Source organism: Anarhichas minor, unplaced genomic scaffold, assembly GCF_050575085.1.
Source record: "Anarhichas minor isolate MPS153535 unplaced genomic scaffold, ASM5057508v1 ptg000033l, whole genome shotgun sequence".
In the NCBI taxonomy this organism is placed as follows: Eukaryota; Metazoa; Chordata; class Actinopteri; order Perciformes; family Anarhichadidae; genus Anarhichas; species Anarhichas minor.
This window is the reverse complement of record NW_027466479.1, coordinates 10,225,526-10,240,529: the sequence shown is the minus strand read 5'-3', so window position 1 is coordinate 10,240,529 and position 15,004 is coordinate 10,225,526. Positions and strand designations below refer to the sequence as shown.

Genomic DNA, 15,004 nt, shown 5'->3' with positions numbered 1-15,004 from the left:
TTGAAAGGTAGCCTTGCTCTCTAATAATTATATTCTCCAATTAGTAATTTGTGCTCTACATTTAATAATTCGAGCCCTGGAATATAATAGTTGAAGCCCTACTCTTGACTTTATAATTTGTACTCTCGATTTAACAGTTTATACTCATTTGTGCTCTGGACCTAATAGATTGTGATCTTTATTTAATAATTCTTGCTCTCAAATAAGCATATCTTGGGCTCCGTATCCCTTTTCTTGGTAGGGAGTTGTTGTTTTTTTGTCACTTATGAGCCTGAGTCAATACCTCAAGATCCATATATTTGTTTGTCTCAATAATTGACAGATATGTCAAGAATAAAGGCGTTAAATTGTTTTATGAGTAAGATAAATGAAATAGTATGAATCTATAGATCTTATCTAACTCAAGAATTTTTTTTCCAGCAGAGTAAAAAGTCCCCAGTATCTATACGCCTACAGACACTTTTATTTTGTGTGTTGATCTTTATTTTGGTCCATTTAATAAACAAGCAGGAAACTTCATTCCATACGTTACACCCTCTGCAGTTGCGAGAGCATCCGAGTAAAATTCCTATGAAGTAAGACAACACACCTAAGTAGGCTTCTAGGCATATATACTGGTCTAAAATAATGCATTAAATCAGCTAAATATCTAAATGAAACGCTCCTTTGTATTGAGTTGGCCATTATAACAAGTAATGATAATGCTCCCTGTAAAATATTTGACAAAAAAGCAGGTTATCTACATGCACATTGACCTGTACAAGTTTTCTAGTTTGAATGATTCGTCTGTCAAAACATACAAAGCCTTTGCTTCAGCTCCACTCAGGTGCATAGTGCAGCAGTCAAGTCATCAAACAGGACTGGTGAGGGTGTAGCAGCTGCTCTTATACACAATCACTATGATAATCAGATAGATATTGCCCCAAGTATGCGTTTGGTTACGTTATGGCATGCAAGGTGTCTGGAGGTAAATGACAGAAAAGAAAGGAAATAAACATTAATATAGTAGTAGGTGGAAAATAAAACATCTAGATCAACATTATATTTTCAGAGCATAATATCACAAACTATTGACTTCTTGTTCAAAACAATTTTTAATTGAATAACTTGACACACCGAAGCTCCATTTGGCATTTAGAAACTTTAATGGTTTTACCCGACCCCACAGATGTTGATATACATTAATTAATAATGAAGTCATGTCACACGATTTTTAAACAAGGTGCCAAAAACAACAAGTGAATGAATGTTTGTTAAATCAATCCAATCACGTTAATTTAATCTCATGAAGGTCAAAGTTTGAAAAGGAAAAAAAAAGAAAAGACTTCACAGCTACATGTTAACATTAAGAGAAAATAATGATGGCAACAGCTGAAACTACAAGAGTAAACTGTGCGAGGAGAGAAGGCATTTCTTAGAGAGGTGTCAGTCCTGTTGAGGAACGTGTGTTAAGGAAAAGTTGAGAGGCTGATCTGTGCAGGACAACTCATTGATCTGTGTAACTGTAACGGATTCAAAGCTTTTGGCAATAAAAAAAACCTGAAATGGCATTGAGAAAATCACATCATGTGGACGTATTTTATCTTGCAGGCCCTCAAACTCTCCTCAGATTCCCTTCATAAAGCGCAAGTTCTGGGTCTTTTGATCGAAAAGCAAGGAAACCTCATTCACATCCACATTTGAAAAAAACACAAACTACTCAACAGTACTTTGTGTGATTTAAGCGGCCTCTTAACAATTCCTTGTAAGCCATAAAACATCATGGCTTAAACTTGCAATACTGACTTTTGTTGGCCACTTGGGGGCACAACATTGAAATAGCAGCACCTTTTTAAGCTGGCATAGCAAACTTTAAAACTAAAATTAGCCTATTTCCCTTCCAGCAGTACGCAGAATTATTATGATTCATTTGGAGTTGTTTGTGGCCAATAGTTTTTCCCGTACCGATGTGAGGGTCCCGGGACAGAGGATGTCGCATGTGTACAGACTGTAAAGCCCTCTGAGGCAAATTTGGAATTTTGGGCTATACAAAATAAATGTAATTGAATAGTCCAATATTTACTCATTTTTAGCTCAGTTTTTAGTCTCAACTAACTCCTGAGGGAAATATCCGGCTGTCTAGCTGCGTAATGCTCCACTACGTTCACCAACTAGTGGCTAACTGTGTCAGCCTGCTTCTTACAGTGGCTTTTGAGAAGTTTTTTGCTAAAAAGTGCTGATTCCCGTGGCCAAAAATGACGCCATGTGAGCAAAAACAGTAAGGTTTGCGGATAGAGGGTTAAACAATCAGTTGACACTGGCTAAAAAGCTGTGTTAAGTCGAGGGCGAGCTGCAGATTCAGGTGATGATTCTCTGTACGTTCATTGCTACGAGTGACTCCTTTCACATTGTTAGAATACAAATATCAACAAAAAAAAAAGTTTTAGTCCTGTGTCCTAAAATGATTCCAACTAAAAGTCAAAACAGAGTAGCAGAGCAGTATCATAATAGAAGTGTGTTGGGAAATCAGTTGGCAACATTTTTTACATTTTCATAGAATATGATTGAACCCCATAACACTCTGTATTCATATGCCAGTCTGTCCTGAAATATGGAAAGTAAACCCTAAGAACTCATTTCATTTTTTCAGAAAGAGCAATGAAAGAAATACAGAATGAGAGATTGTATCGAGTTACAACAGCTAGTGGAATGGAGGCTCGTCCGGATGTTATTTCACAAATTCAGCTCTCTATAGTTTCTATTTGTTTTGACTTTTCTCCCTTTAACAGCAAACCGTTTTACAGTTACAACAAAACTGACAAACACTACATCTACAAGCTAAATGTAAACCGGAACAATCAGTGCCAGTTCCATAAAAGATTATTAGTAATACTAATATTCAGATGACAGTAATAAAGTAATTTGAAAAAAGCACAAGATGGACAAGTTAGTCAGAAAACAGGAGAGCTGCAGAATATTTATCCGACCCGACTGACAAAATGTTAAAAACATGTTTTCATTGAAAAGATTGTATTTCTAAAACAGCAACTTTTTTGGTGAGACCGGGGTGGTTCATCAAGCCTGGTTACTAACTTCAAAGCCTGCATCCTGTTCGATGAGCGATTCTTCTGTATTGTCCGCGAGCTCGATGGGCGTCTCCGTGTTGTGCTCCACCTCCTCTTCTACCTCCTCTGCTTCATGTTCCACCCCAACAGAAGATGAATCACTCTCTGCTTTTGAATGCTTGGGGACTGCGCTTTCGAGCTTTGTTTCACTTCTGGCTTTATTTCTGTTGAGTGAACCTTTAGGACGGCCCCTTTTCCGTGTTGGGCCAGCATCATTTTTAGGAGCGTTTGGGGGACGGCCCCTTTTTCTCGGGGATACAACATTGGGCTCGCGTGGTGAGGATGAAGGTGCAGGCAAACTCTTGCGCAAGTGAGCGCCTTTCTTGGACTCTGACTTGCAAGGCCGACCGCGGCTTCTGCGAGGGGCCGGTTGAGAATCCTCTGGTGGATCAACACGCGGGTATTTCCTCGGCCTTCCCAGCGGCTTCCATACTTTGGGCTTTTTCAGCTCCTCGGGTGATGGCAGAGGGTACTTCCTTGGCCTTCCCCTTTTGGCTGGTTCTTTTCTTGGTCGACCACGCTTCCCCCGTGTGGGCAGGCTTCTCTTCGGCCGGCCCACCTTCCCGTGCACCTTATATGCGGGGGGTTTCTTGTTTAAAGAGCCTTTAGGGCGACCCCTTCCCCTCTTAGCTGGCTGGGAGACACCTGTGATCTTTCTTGGCCTTCCCCTCCCTCGACGAGGCTCCTCTTCTTCTTCTTCTTCTTCTTCCTCCTCCTCCTCTTCCTCTTCTTCCTCCTCTTCCTCTTCTTCCTCCTCACTGCTCACCTCTGTCTCTTGCCTGGGATTCTTATTGAGAGAGCCTCTTTGTTTCCGACGCGTTACAGAACTGCCTTCATTCTCTCCACTTGTTAAACTTTCTGACTTGCGCTTCGTGGATCCTTTTGGACGACCCCTTCTCGCTTTTGGTGTATCAGAGCCACCGTTCGGTAAGTCTTTAGCATCAGCATTCTCAGAGGTGCTTTTGTTGAGAGATTTTCTTGGCCGGCCTCTTTTCTTAGGAGAATGGTCTGCCGTAGGACTGTCTTCATTACTGACCTGTTTGTTGGACTCTGTTGAATTACCAGCATGGTCGTCTCCTGATCCTTCCTGCACTGTGTGTTTCATGAGTTTTGGACGCCCTCTTCCCCTCTTGGACTGTTCGGACCCACCGTTGGAAATGCCTGAATACTCCTTTGTTAGTTTGATATCTCTAATTAAAACTCTCAACTTCTTTGAACCTTGTGGCCTACCCCTTCCTCTTTTAATTGGACTGTTATTGGACATTTCTACACTGGGCTCTCTCTCATTGTTCGCCACATCTCCTTGTTCTGTCTCAGCCACCTTTATTTCTTCTTCCATACTGTTGCCGTCAGCCTGGACCGCTTCGGTTAGGTTTGCACCTGTAAATTGAACATTGAAAAGCACAATTATTGTTTAGTAATAATCACTTTCAAACTATTTAATATTGATTATGTAACTGGGTGTAAGTGTGATAAAGCAGGCCTTCAGTATTGCATAATAGATTAATCCTGCAGTGTTACAAAGAGAAATATTTCTTGTTTTAGCGAGAGCTACAACTATTAGTCCATTCTAATAAAATGGCAACTATTTTGATTATCAATTTAACGTGGTCAGTTTTTCAGCAAAATGCCAAACATCTGATGTTTCCAGGTTGTAAAATGGGAGAATGTGTTGCTTTTCTGGGCCTTGCTTGGGCTGTTAGTCAGACTAAACAAGTCATTCTGGTGTTTTATAGACAGAAGGATTAGTGAAAGAAATGAATCAGCTGATTAATCAAGTGAAATGAAAATAATTGTTAGTTCAAGAACTGAGTTTGAGCTATTACAAGAAAGTTCTGTGACATTACAAAATAGATGCTAAAATACGAGACATTTCTATTAAACTTAAAAGAAGCCTTGAATGTCTTAAAAACATGAAGAATATCTTCTTACAATGTAAGAAGTCCTTTGTAAAATAAAAAATAATGTCGTTACGAGAGACTCTTTTTCCTGAGAGCTGAAGGAGTTTCTGGTGAACCTGCATGATTTCTGAGCGGCACCGATGAAAAGCATGAAGAATAACTGTAAATAAATAAGCAATCTTCTCTCTGATGGTCTTGTTTACTTATGTAGGTCATAAAGAGGCATCGGTATTACATCGAGACGGTTTGATAACCAGTTCAAAGTTCCTCACAGTAACTTTAAAGGATACATTTTTAAATGTGTCTTACTCTGCTTAGTCACGAACACACTCATGTGAAACAATGATTAATCATAACTAAAATAATAACATCCGTATTAAATGTTTATTCATAAGTCTGCATATCGTCTATATCTAAGGATTATAACTGTCAAATATTTTACTGATCTACTCACAACAGCTTGAACACATCATTCATTTAAAAAGAAAACTATTATTAATAAAAAATATATCTATGGCTCCAAAATACAACTATTACTTTGCTGAAGGTAACGGATACAATATATAAGAACAAACTGCAAGTCTGCAGATTAAGATAGCATGCACATGTGCATATTTTAAATATTAGTTAGGGGGGGAAAACACGCATTCGTTTTCATATTTTATTTTAATTAAAGGATGAGTTTTACACGACTATGACTTTTTCCCGGATTACAATCTTGTAAAGGCGGGAAGGCGTACCGATAGTAGAGGAGGCTACCAACAATATGCAAATAATAATAATATGTTTGTGTTCTTACGCTGCATGTTTACGGTTACATCTTGAAACAACTGTAAAGTTTGTTTTTCTCAAATCGTAAAAGCTCCATGCATTCTCAAATGTAACTGAAACGCAATCATTTAGTGAAATGTAGGGCAAAGACAACCGCTTTGACAATCAGATTGTTTTCCAGGTAATAGTCAGCTTCAAAATCGACTGCTATGGAAACAGTAGCTATCAGATGAAGAGAGAGAAACTACTGCAGTAAACAAAATGCATACCTCACCTTAAAGAAATTCTCTGTAAGAGTTTAGCTTAATTTTCATTAATTGCCGATTGTCCAAACAGCGTGTGATGTGAAAGTACACCTTTATTGTTGCTGTGATGGCTGTTTAAATTTGCAACCACTTCCGGGCGTCCGTGACATTTAGGAGGCTCTAAAGGAAACTGCAGCGCACAGTTTTAGTTCCGCCTCAACATCCCTCATGACTGTTACTGTTGCTTCTCATACCGCCATCCTCTTCTTGCAGGTTTTTACGGCAATTGGAATCCGCTATGTCGCTATACTCTCAATTCTCTTGCTATTTGCTCTCCTGTTCAGCCCAAACTTCATTTTTTTGTGTTCTCTCCTTCTCCCAACATGTCTGCAGCACCCTTTTGATGGATTGCTATCTCCATGCCCCCTTAGGTTGACCCAGCAATTGTCCACCAGCTGTTTCCGCTGCATCCACAATGACATTTCACCTTCTTCAACTGGAGCGCACACACTGGGGAAGTCTGCTGCTCCTAAGCATACTTTTAGCCTGAGCTTGCAGAACATCCAGGTCTGCTTGCACAGATTTAGCTGCTGATACATATCCGACACTGCCAAAGTCTAATCCTGTTCTTATTCAGTCTAAATATATTTCACAGATGCAAAATCAGCTCCACGCTCCAATGCTGCAAGATACCTCATGACCTCACACATGCTGTAGCTCAGTATTTGTACCCACATTTGCTTCTTTAACTCTCAGACTGCTATCTGCAGACCCAACATATCTTACTTTTGTTGTAAATATTTTTTTAAATTGCAAATTCCTTGTTTCCTCAACTTGTGATTATTTTATTAAGTTCAATAAACTTTTAAATTATGTTGGCTTAAATAGTCATTGGTAGGCTACCTTGTATGTTTGATTTACTGTATGTGCTTCATTTTAGCTGTATACTCGTAATGTACATAGTATACTAGATATTTAAACATCTGTTCTTGTACTTCTGCTGTTGTGACACTCAATTGTCCTGTGTACAATCAATACGGTATCTTACCTTATCTACAAACATAAAAAGAAGACAAGAGCACTACAATATTTGTGACACGAGATACTGCTTTCAATCCTTGTATGCAAATCTGAATGAGGCCCATACCTGCATGATCTCAGCCACAGTAATAATGAACTTGATACAGTGCTCCAAATAATACCTGCAAACATCATACACTCTAGTCAAATTCATCAGAGGATGACTCCATTGGAAAAAGAAAAAATGGTGCAAGTACCGAACTATCTTCATTAAAGTGTAACTAGAATTAATTTGCCCGGTTTCTTTGATCCTGAGAAATAATTGTAATCAGTTGAAAATGCTTCACTTGGTACCATGCTCACACATCGAAAGAAGAAAGGCTTTGAGGAAAATTAACAATTTTACACCCAAGATTTCTGACATTATAGTGAGTAACATCACTGTTCAATATTTGCTCTATAAAAGTATTTGTTTCAGATATTGAAGCAGCATGTAGGCTTTGGGTTCTGCAAAAAAAAAAAATGAAATGTGACGTGTAACTTGTGAGCACGGATTGCTTTCAGAGTGAAATAATTGTTGTTATGAGCTGTCTTCATTACCAGCATGTGGACAGGAACATGAAATATGATTTAATGTGGTGGTGCCTCCACTGTGAATAATGTTGGCCCGTTTAAACTTCACTACATATATTTCAGAAGCAAACTTAGAAGCTGTCAGATAGATTACAATAGTTGCTTCTGGAAAAAAAAGTAAATGGTATCACAAGGTTTATACACTCTGGTAAAGTAACTACAATGTATTTATTATTCATTATTTCATTTCAGTTAGAAATTAAGTAGTGTTTCACTTCAGTGTTGTCACCTCAAATAAGAACTGGGATGTAGCTCAAACAGCCCACGAGAGACTGTTGGATTATTGGACAGGAATAATAATATGCCGTGTGTACGGAGGGACGAAATACAGAGATGAACGCAACAACACTCTAGAAATACACTGATTTAACTCCAACACTGAGAAACACTTCTACTCAAACATGTTAGAGTATATGATAATAAAATAAAAGCACGAGACATAAAAATACTTAATATTCATAATAGTATAAGACAAAGTGATCTGTTGATTTTCGTAACAAACCTCAATTATAAAAATATAACTATAGTTACATTCAGGTACACCAGCATTAGCTCTACAGTAGAACCAGTTTCATGGTTCTCCTTAAAGGAAATACTTCTTTATGTGTCATTTTAAGTAGAGCTGAAGACAAAACCCATTTGAAGTTGTATTGCTTATTATATGATTATTTAAGGACTTTACTTTTCAGTAAAATGTCTATAATTTCTCATGAGTTCCTCTAATTTGTTTAAAAAACTTGCGATGTGTATAATACATTTTTTTGGGGGGCAATTTCATTTGAAGCACTTGGGACAGGAAACAAAGTTCTTCACACCACTTTCTCACTGCTGCAATTGTATTCTTGGTGACACAAGAAACAATATCAGATACGTCTATTTCAATTCAAAGAGGCAGTTTATTTACACAAATATATGAGAAGGTGATGAGTCCTAAAATATGGAACGTAAACCCCAACAACGCATTTAATCTTTCCAAAAATACTGAGTTGCGTGTGGACTTTTTCCCCCTTCAAACTCAAACCCCAGCAACTGTTTTACAGCAACAATAAAACTGACAAACACTACATCTGAAAGCTAAAGAAAAACAGTTTTACGGAGATGACAAAAATAAAGTTGTTAAAAAAAAATCAAGCACAATAGAAGATGGACATGTTAGTCAGAAAACAGGAGAGCTGCAGAATATTTATCCGACCGACAAAATGTTAAAAACGTGATTTCTTTGACAAGATTGTATTTCAAACGGCAACTTTTTTGGTGAGACCGGGGTGGTTCATCAAGCCTGGTTACTAACTTCAAAGCCTGCATCCTGTTCGATGAGCGATTCTTCTGTATTGTCCGCAAGCTCGATGGGCGTCTCCGTGTTGTGCTCCACCTCCTCTTCTACCTCCTCTGCTTCATGTTCCACCCCAACAGAAGATGAATCACTCTCTGCTTTTGAATGCTTGGGGACTGCGCTTTCGAGCTTTGTTTCACTTCTGGCTTTATTTCTGTTGAGTGAACCTTTAGGACGGCCCCTTTTCCGTGTTGGGCCAGCATCATTTTTAGGAGCGTTTGGGGGACGGCCCCTTTTTCTCGGGGATACAACATTGGGCTCGCGTGGTGAGGATGAAGGTGCAGGCAAACTCTTGCGCAAGTGAGCGCCTTTCTTGGACTCTGACTTGCAAGGCCGACCGCGGCTTCTGCGAGGGGCCGGTTGAGAATCCTCTGGTGGATCAACACGCGGGTATTTCCTCGGCCTTCCCAGCGGCTTCCATACTTTGGGCTTTTTCAGCTCCTCGGGTGATGGCAGAGGGTACTTCCTTGGCCTTCCCCTTTTGGCTGGTTCTTTTCTTGGTCGACCACGCTTCCCCCGTGTGGGCAGGCTTCTCTTCGGCCGGCCCACCTTCCCGTGCACCTTATATGCGGGGGGTTTCTTGTTTAAAGAGCCTTTAGGGCGACCCCTTCCCCTCTTAGCTGGCTGGGAGACACCTGTGATCTTTCTTGGCCTTCCCCTCCCTCGACGAGGCTCCTCTTCTTCTTCTTCTTCTTCTTCCTCCTCTTCCTCTTCTTCCTCCTCTTCCTCTTCTTCCTCCTCACTGCTCACCTCTGTCTCTTGCCTGGGATTCTTATTGAGAGAGCCTCTTTGTTTCCGACGCGTTACAGAACTGCCTTCATTCTCTCCACTTGTTAAACTTTCTGACTTGCGCTTCGTGGATCCTTTTGGACGACCCCTTCTCGCTTTTGGTGTATCAGAGCCACCGTTCGGTAAGTCTTTAGCATCAGCATTCTCAGAGGTGCTTTTGTTGAGAGATTTTCTTGGCCGGCCTCTTTTCTTAGGAGAATGGTCTGCCGTAGGACTGTCTTCATTACTGACCTGTTTGTTGGACTCTGTTGAATTACCAGCATGGTCGTCTCCTGATCCTTCCTGCACTGTGTGTTTCATGAGTTTTGGACGCCCTCTTCCCCTCTTGGACTGTTCGGACCCACCGTTGGAAATGCCTGAATACTCCTTTGTTAGGTTGATATCTCTAATTAAAACTCTCAACTTCTTTGAACCTTGTGGCCTACCCCTTCCTCTTTTAATTGGACTGTTATTGGACATTTCTACACTGGGCTCTCTCTCATTGTTCGCCACATCTCCTTGTTCTGTCTCAGCCACCTTTATTTCTTCTTCCATACTGTTGCCGTCAGCCTGGACTGCTTCGGTTAGGTTTGCACCTGTAAATTGAACATTGAAAAGCACAATTATTGTTTAGTAATAATCACTTCCTGCGTAAATCAAACTATTTAATATTGTTTATATAACTTGATGCATGTGTGATACAGAAGAACTTCAGTATTGCATAATAGATAATCAATTGAACATGGCCATTTTTCAAGCAAAAATGCAAAACGTGACGTTTCCAGGTTCTAAAACGGGAGCATTTGCTTCTTTTCTTGACCTTACTTGGACTGTTACTCTTACTAAAAGAGACATTTGATGATGGCACATTGTGCTCTAGGATATTGTAATGACTATTTTTCAGTTTTATAGACTAAAGGATGAGTACAATAATAAAGAAAATAAATGAATCAGCTGATTAAACAAGTGAAAAGATTTTTTTTTTTAGTTTGAGCAGATTTTGAATAATAACCAGAAACTTCTATGATATTACAAGATAGATATTGTTATAATAGGAGACATTTTATAAAGGTGCAAGATCCGATATTGGGAGCATTTCGATTTCCTCTAAACGGCTCTCAACATGTTGAGGTTAGATCCGAGTGCTCACAGCAAACAACGCTAACAGTGCAAACAACGGCTAACGTTCTGACAGTGTTTACGTGAGGGGATTAACATGTGGGTGGGCATTACACCCCTGTGACGATGATGTCGGTCAAGGCGGCATTATCAGCTGTAACCGACATGAGCTAACCAGTGGGGCACACTCGCATGCAAACATTAAATTGAATGTCTACATTTGAGATATGATGCAGTTTGCTATTTTTGAACTATGACACCTGGATAAAATGTAATACAGACCCTTTTTAACAATGTAAAAAGACGAGCCCTAAAACCCCGAAAGGAGTTAGCATTTTTGCACTTCCAGTTCCTGTGTAGTTTGTTTGCACATCCTTTCTATATTAAAATACAATTGCCACTTTTAGAATATACTTGTTTTAATGTACTGTTATCTGTTTACCATATTTTATTGCAAATTATAATTACGTCTTGATTATTGCACTGTGTTTATTGTTATGCATCAGTCACCAAGAAAAAAATCCTTGTATGTGAAACGTACTTGGCAATAAACGGTTCTGATTATGATTATTGCCGAACATTAGCTTTTTACTTCTTAAGACTGCATTCACGTTTCAGAAAGCATAAAAGTGGTGTTAAAACAAAATGTGTAAGTAGTATCATAAATGTTTGTTTTACCCTGCGCTTATTTTCTGCAATAACCAAAACCAAAGGAAAAATCCCATTGGCTTTTTGTTGAAGGTTTAAGTGCGATGCTAACTTCCGGGTTGGCCTACCAAAACACGTCATCCCTGCAGCACTCTAAACTATGGGATGAAATTGGACGTTACTAGTTTACGTAAGAACACGTCATATTTTTCTTAATTTACAAGAAGAAACGGTGACTTTAAATATATACTTTTAAATACGAAGAATTCAGATTTTTGTTAAATAAAAATAAATAAATAATCCATTATTAAATCGATACACAATATTACCTTGATGTACAAGGGTTAAACGAGATTTTTAATTTAATCTTGACTTTAAAAACGTCCCCCATTTTACCCTAAAATAACATTATTACTCTTCTACTAACAAAGTCCAATCAACAAACAATTTAACGTTACTCTACAGAATAAACATGCATATTTATTATTATTTGGAAAGCAATAAATACATGTTTAGATATACTATTTAAAGGATGGGTTTAGCACGGCTTTGTCTATTTCCTGGAGTATAATCTAGCAAAGGCGGGAAGGCGTACCGATAATAAACGCTATTAATAATATGAACGTGATAATAATGTTGTGTTCCTAGGCTGCATGTTTACAGATTGCAAAATATGCACATTATTTGCAGAAATTTAAATAGGCCCAAACATTCTAAACTGTAGCTGAAGCGTAATGCATTTGGTGAAATTTAGGGTTGTAGACATTCGCTATGACGATGGACCAGATTGTTTTCCAGGTAATAGTCAGCTTCAGAATTGACGGCGATGGAAAGAGTAGCTAGCGGCATGAAACAGATCAAATTATGCAATAAACATAGTGCATACATCACCTCAAATAAATGCTCTGTAAGAGTTTAGCTTAATTCTTCATAAACTACCGATTCGTCAGACAGCAGATGAAGTGAAAGTACCAACTACGCGCTTATTGTTGATGTGATGGTGGTTTGAATTTGCGACAACTTCCGGTCGTCCGTGCCGTTTAGGAGGCTCTGAAGGAAACTGCAGCGCAGAGCTTTAGTTCCGCCTCCGCGTCCCTGCTGACCATAGCCTGTCACTGCCAGGCAGGCGGGCTCTCATCAACACGCCCCTCGACAGCAACAGCCTGTGCATTCCAATACTCACACTACCATACTATTTAGCGTGGCATAAAAAGATTTAGTATGTCCCAATACATAGCATGTCAAATGCAGTATGCCAAAAATACCAGGATATCCTACTGTATACGGTCACATTTTTGCAGTATGCAAGCCAGCTATTGTGACCAGTATTCTGACTATTCTGACCCCATAGAGCAGAGGTCTTCAACAGGGGGTCCGCGGCCCCTAGGGGGTCCGCGGAGGTACTGCAAGGGGTCCGCGAAATTGTTGGTTGATTAGACAATTAAAAATAAAAAATAAATAAAAAATTCTCTAAACATGAATCTGTCCATTATTGTAATAGTTCAGTATTGTATGCAATATAACAGGTATCTTTATGCATGGCAGTGGCACTAATAGGCCATCACTCATTTTTTGTTTCCACATTTATGTTTAAAATGAAAACATCAATTGGAATAGCTTGTATGCATGATTATCATGCAACTGACAGACAATGTTGATATTGGCATTGGTATCAGTTGACAAGGTATGTTTATGAATGGCAGTGGCACGGTCACCCTCCTCACTGTACCTTGTACATGTTTAAAATAAAAACATGAATATATGAACCTGTGTATTATTTGAATAGCTTAGTATTGAATGCACAATAAAGAGGTATACACGGTACTAGGCCCATTTAATATAAAACACAATTTTATACAATATATATAGTTGGGGGTCCCTGCTCCATCTCTCTATCAGTTTGGGGGTCCTTGGCCTGAAAAACGTTGAAGACCCCTGCCATAGAGGATATATGAGCAAGAGGGTCAAAGTTCAAGGTTCAATGTTATGACAAAGTAGTATGTCCCAGTTGAATGCATACTGCATGCAACAGTTCTTACACTGTAAGGGAAGCTGCAGTATGTGCTAAAAGTAAAGAGTATGCGATTTGGAACGCAGCAAGCAGAAACAGAGGAAGTTGAAACGTGCATGTCTCCAAACTTGTACTTCAAACAAACCGGTTTAAATTAATAACGCTATGCCGAAGAGTTGCTGTGTTGTTGATTGCACCAACAATACATCTAAAAACGCTGATCTCACTGAAACACTGAAATTGCTAAATGATGCTGGTGACAGTTACGTGACTTCTGATGGATAGCTAATGTTAGCTTGAATGGGAGACTGCTGCAGTATAGTCATTGCCTGAGTCCAGAGTCCACCAAGTTCAAGTTGACTGATTCAGTCATATAGTATAGCAGCATCAGACTCTCCTCTCCAACTATATATCAGCCTGTATTTCAAACAGTTGGCCATTAACAGGTTGGTCATTTACAGATAAAACTTAACCTAACGCGATTCAATCAATCATAGTTGTCTGGATCAGTAATATCCTGCCACTGTGTTGGACAGGGGAAACCTGAAGGGGCATGACAGCATTAACCTAAATGTATTAAGGTATAGCGAACGCTCAGGTTCAGACAAGGTCGCAAAATTATTAACCAGGACTCACTGGCCGAATAAATATTGTATCTCAATGGTTAAATAAAGGATAAATTAGTACCTTTGATTTTTGTTTTTACATGCTTCATTTTAGTCGGATACTCAAAATGTAGTCTATTTGTAGTATACTAGATATTTAAACTTACTATGTATGTGTTCGTGCAATTCCTCTGTGTACGATCAATCGAGTTTATCTTATCTATAATAAACATAGAGAGGTAAAAGAGAAGCTGATTAAAACGATGGTGGCTGACATAACAGATTTAATATATATGGTTCAAAGCGAGACAATGTAACCTTTGAAAGAAGTAATTACACATTTTTTTCTCTTACAAACTACGTTTCATTCATAAGTAATAAAATTGGTCAATTCAATACACTGCAACAGCCTTACTTGGTGTGGTATGACCAGTGGCTTCTGGTAGCTATTCAACTTTACTGTGTAACTGACATCAAGTCAAAGTCAGCTTACTATGATTCTTCCCTACTTGAGCTACTGTTACACAACTGACGTGGTATAAGTATAAGTATAAATACCTTAAAATTGTACTCCAGCACCGAGAAAAAACATACGTACCTTCATTAAAATATGCTCAGCCAATATAGCACATGTTGGAAATTGACGTGGCTCTATGAGGACTGATTTATAAGATGGGGTAACCTTTATTGATCCCACATAGGAAAAGTGTTGCAGCAGCAGAAACACATCGGGTATAGAATACTTACAACTACAACTGTAAAAACACTATCCTTATCCTACTATATACACCAATAGTGTAGAGAATGTGAGAATGATTGTGGAAAGCTCATCTGTCCTCCTTCAGA

At 39.0% G+C, this 15,004-nt stretch overlaps 2 protein-coding genes across 2 annotated transcripts; both read right to left on the bottom strand.

The window, feature by feature from the left end:
- Positions 1-2,930: 2,930 nt before the first annotated feature.
- On the bottom strand, positions 2,931-6,738 carry LOC142964915 (uncharacterized). Its single transcript, XM_076105487.1, has 2 exons — positions 6,051-6,738; positions 2,931-4,484 (listed from the first exon to the last, which is right to left on the bottom strand). Exon 2 carries the CDS (start codon positions 4,441-4,443, stop codon positions 3,055-3,057), a length of 1,389 nt encoding a protein of 462 aa, XP_075961602.1. The 5' UTR covers positions 4,444-4,484; positions 6,051-6,738; the 3' UTR covers positions 2,931-3,054.
- Positions 6,739-7,823: 1,085 nt separating this feature from the next.
- Positions 7,824-12,597, bottom strand: LOC142964916 (uncharacterized). The gene is made up of 2 exons (XM_076105488.1): positions 12,515-12,597; positions 7,824-10,371 (listed from the first exon to the last, which is right to left on the bottom strand). Exon 2 carries the CDS (start codon positions 10,328-10,330, stop codon positions 8,948-8,950), a length of 1,383 nt encoding a protein of 460 aa, XP_075961603.1. The 5' UTR covers positions 10,331-10,371; positions 12,515-12,597; the 3' UTR covers positions 7,824-8,947.
- Positions 12,598-15,004: the final 2,407 nt, after the last annotated feature.

Coding starts and splice junctions, on each gene's coding strand:
- LOC142964915 (XM_076105487.1), bottom strand. CDS start 4,443: ATGGAAGAAGAAATAAAGGTGGCTGAGACAGAACAAGGAGATGTGGCG.
- LOC142964916 (XM_076105488.1), bottom strand. CDS start 10,330: ATGGAAGAAGAAATAAAGGTGGCTGAGACAGAACAAGGAGATGTGGCG.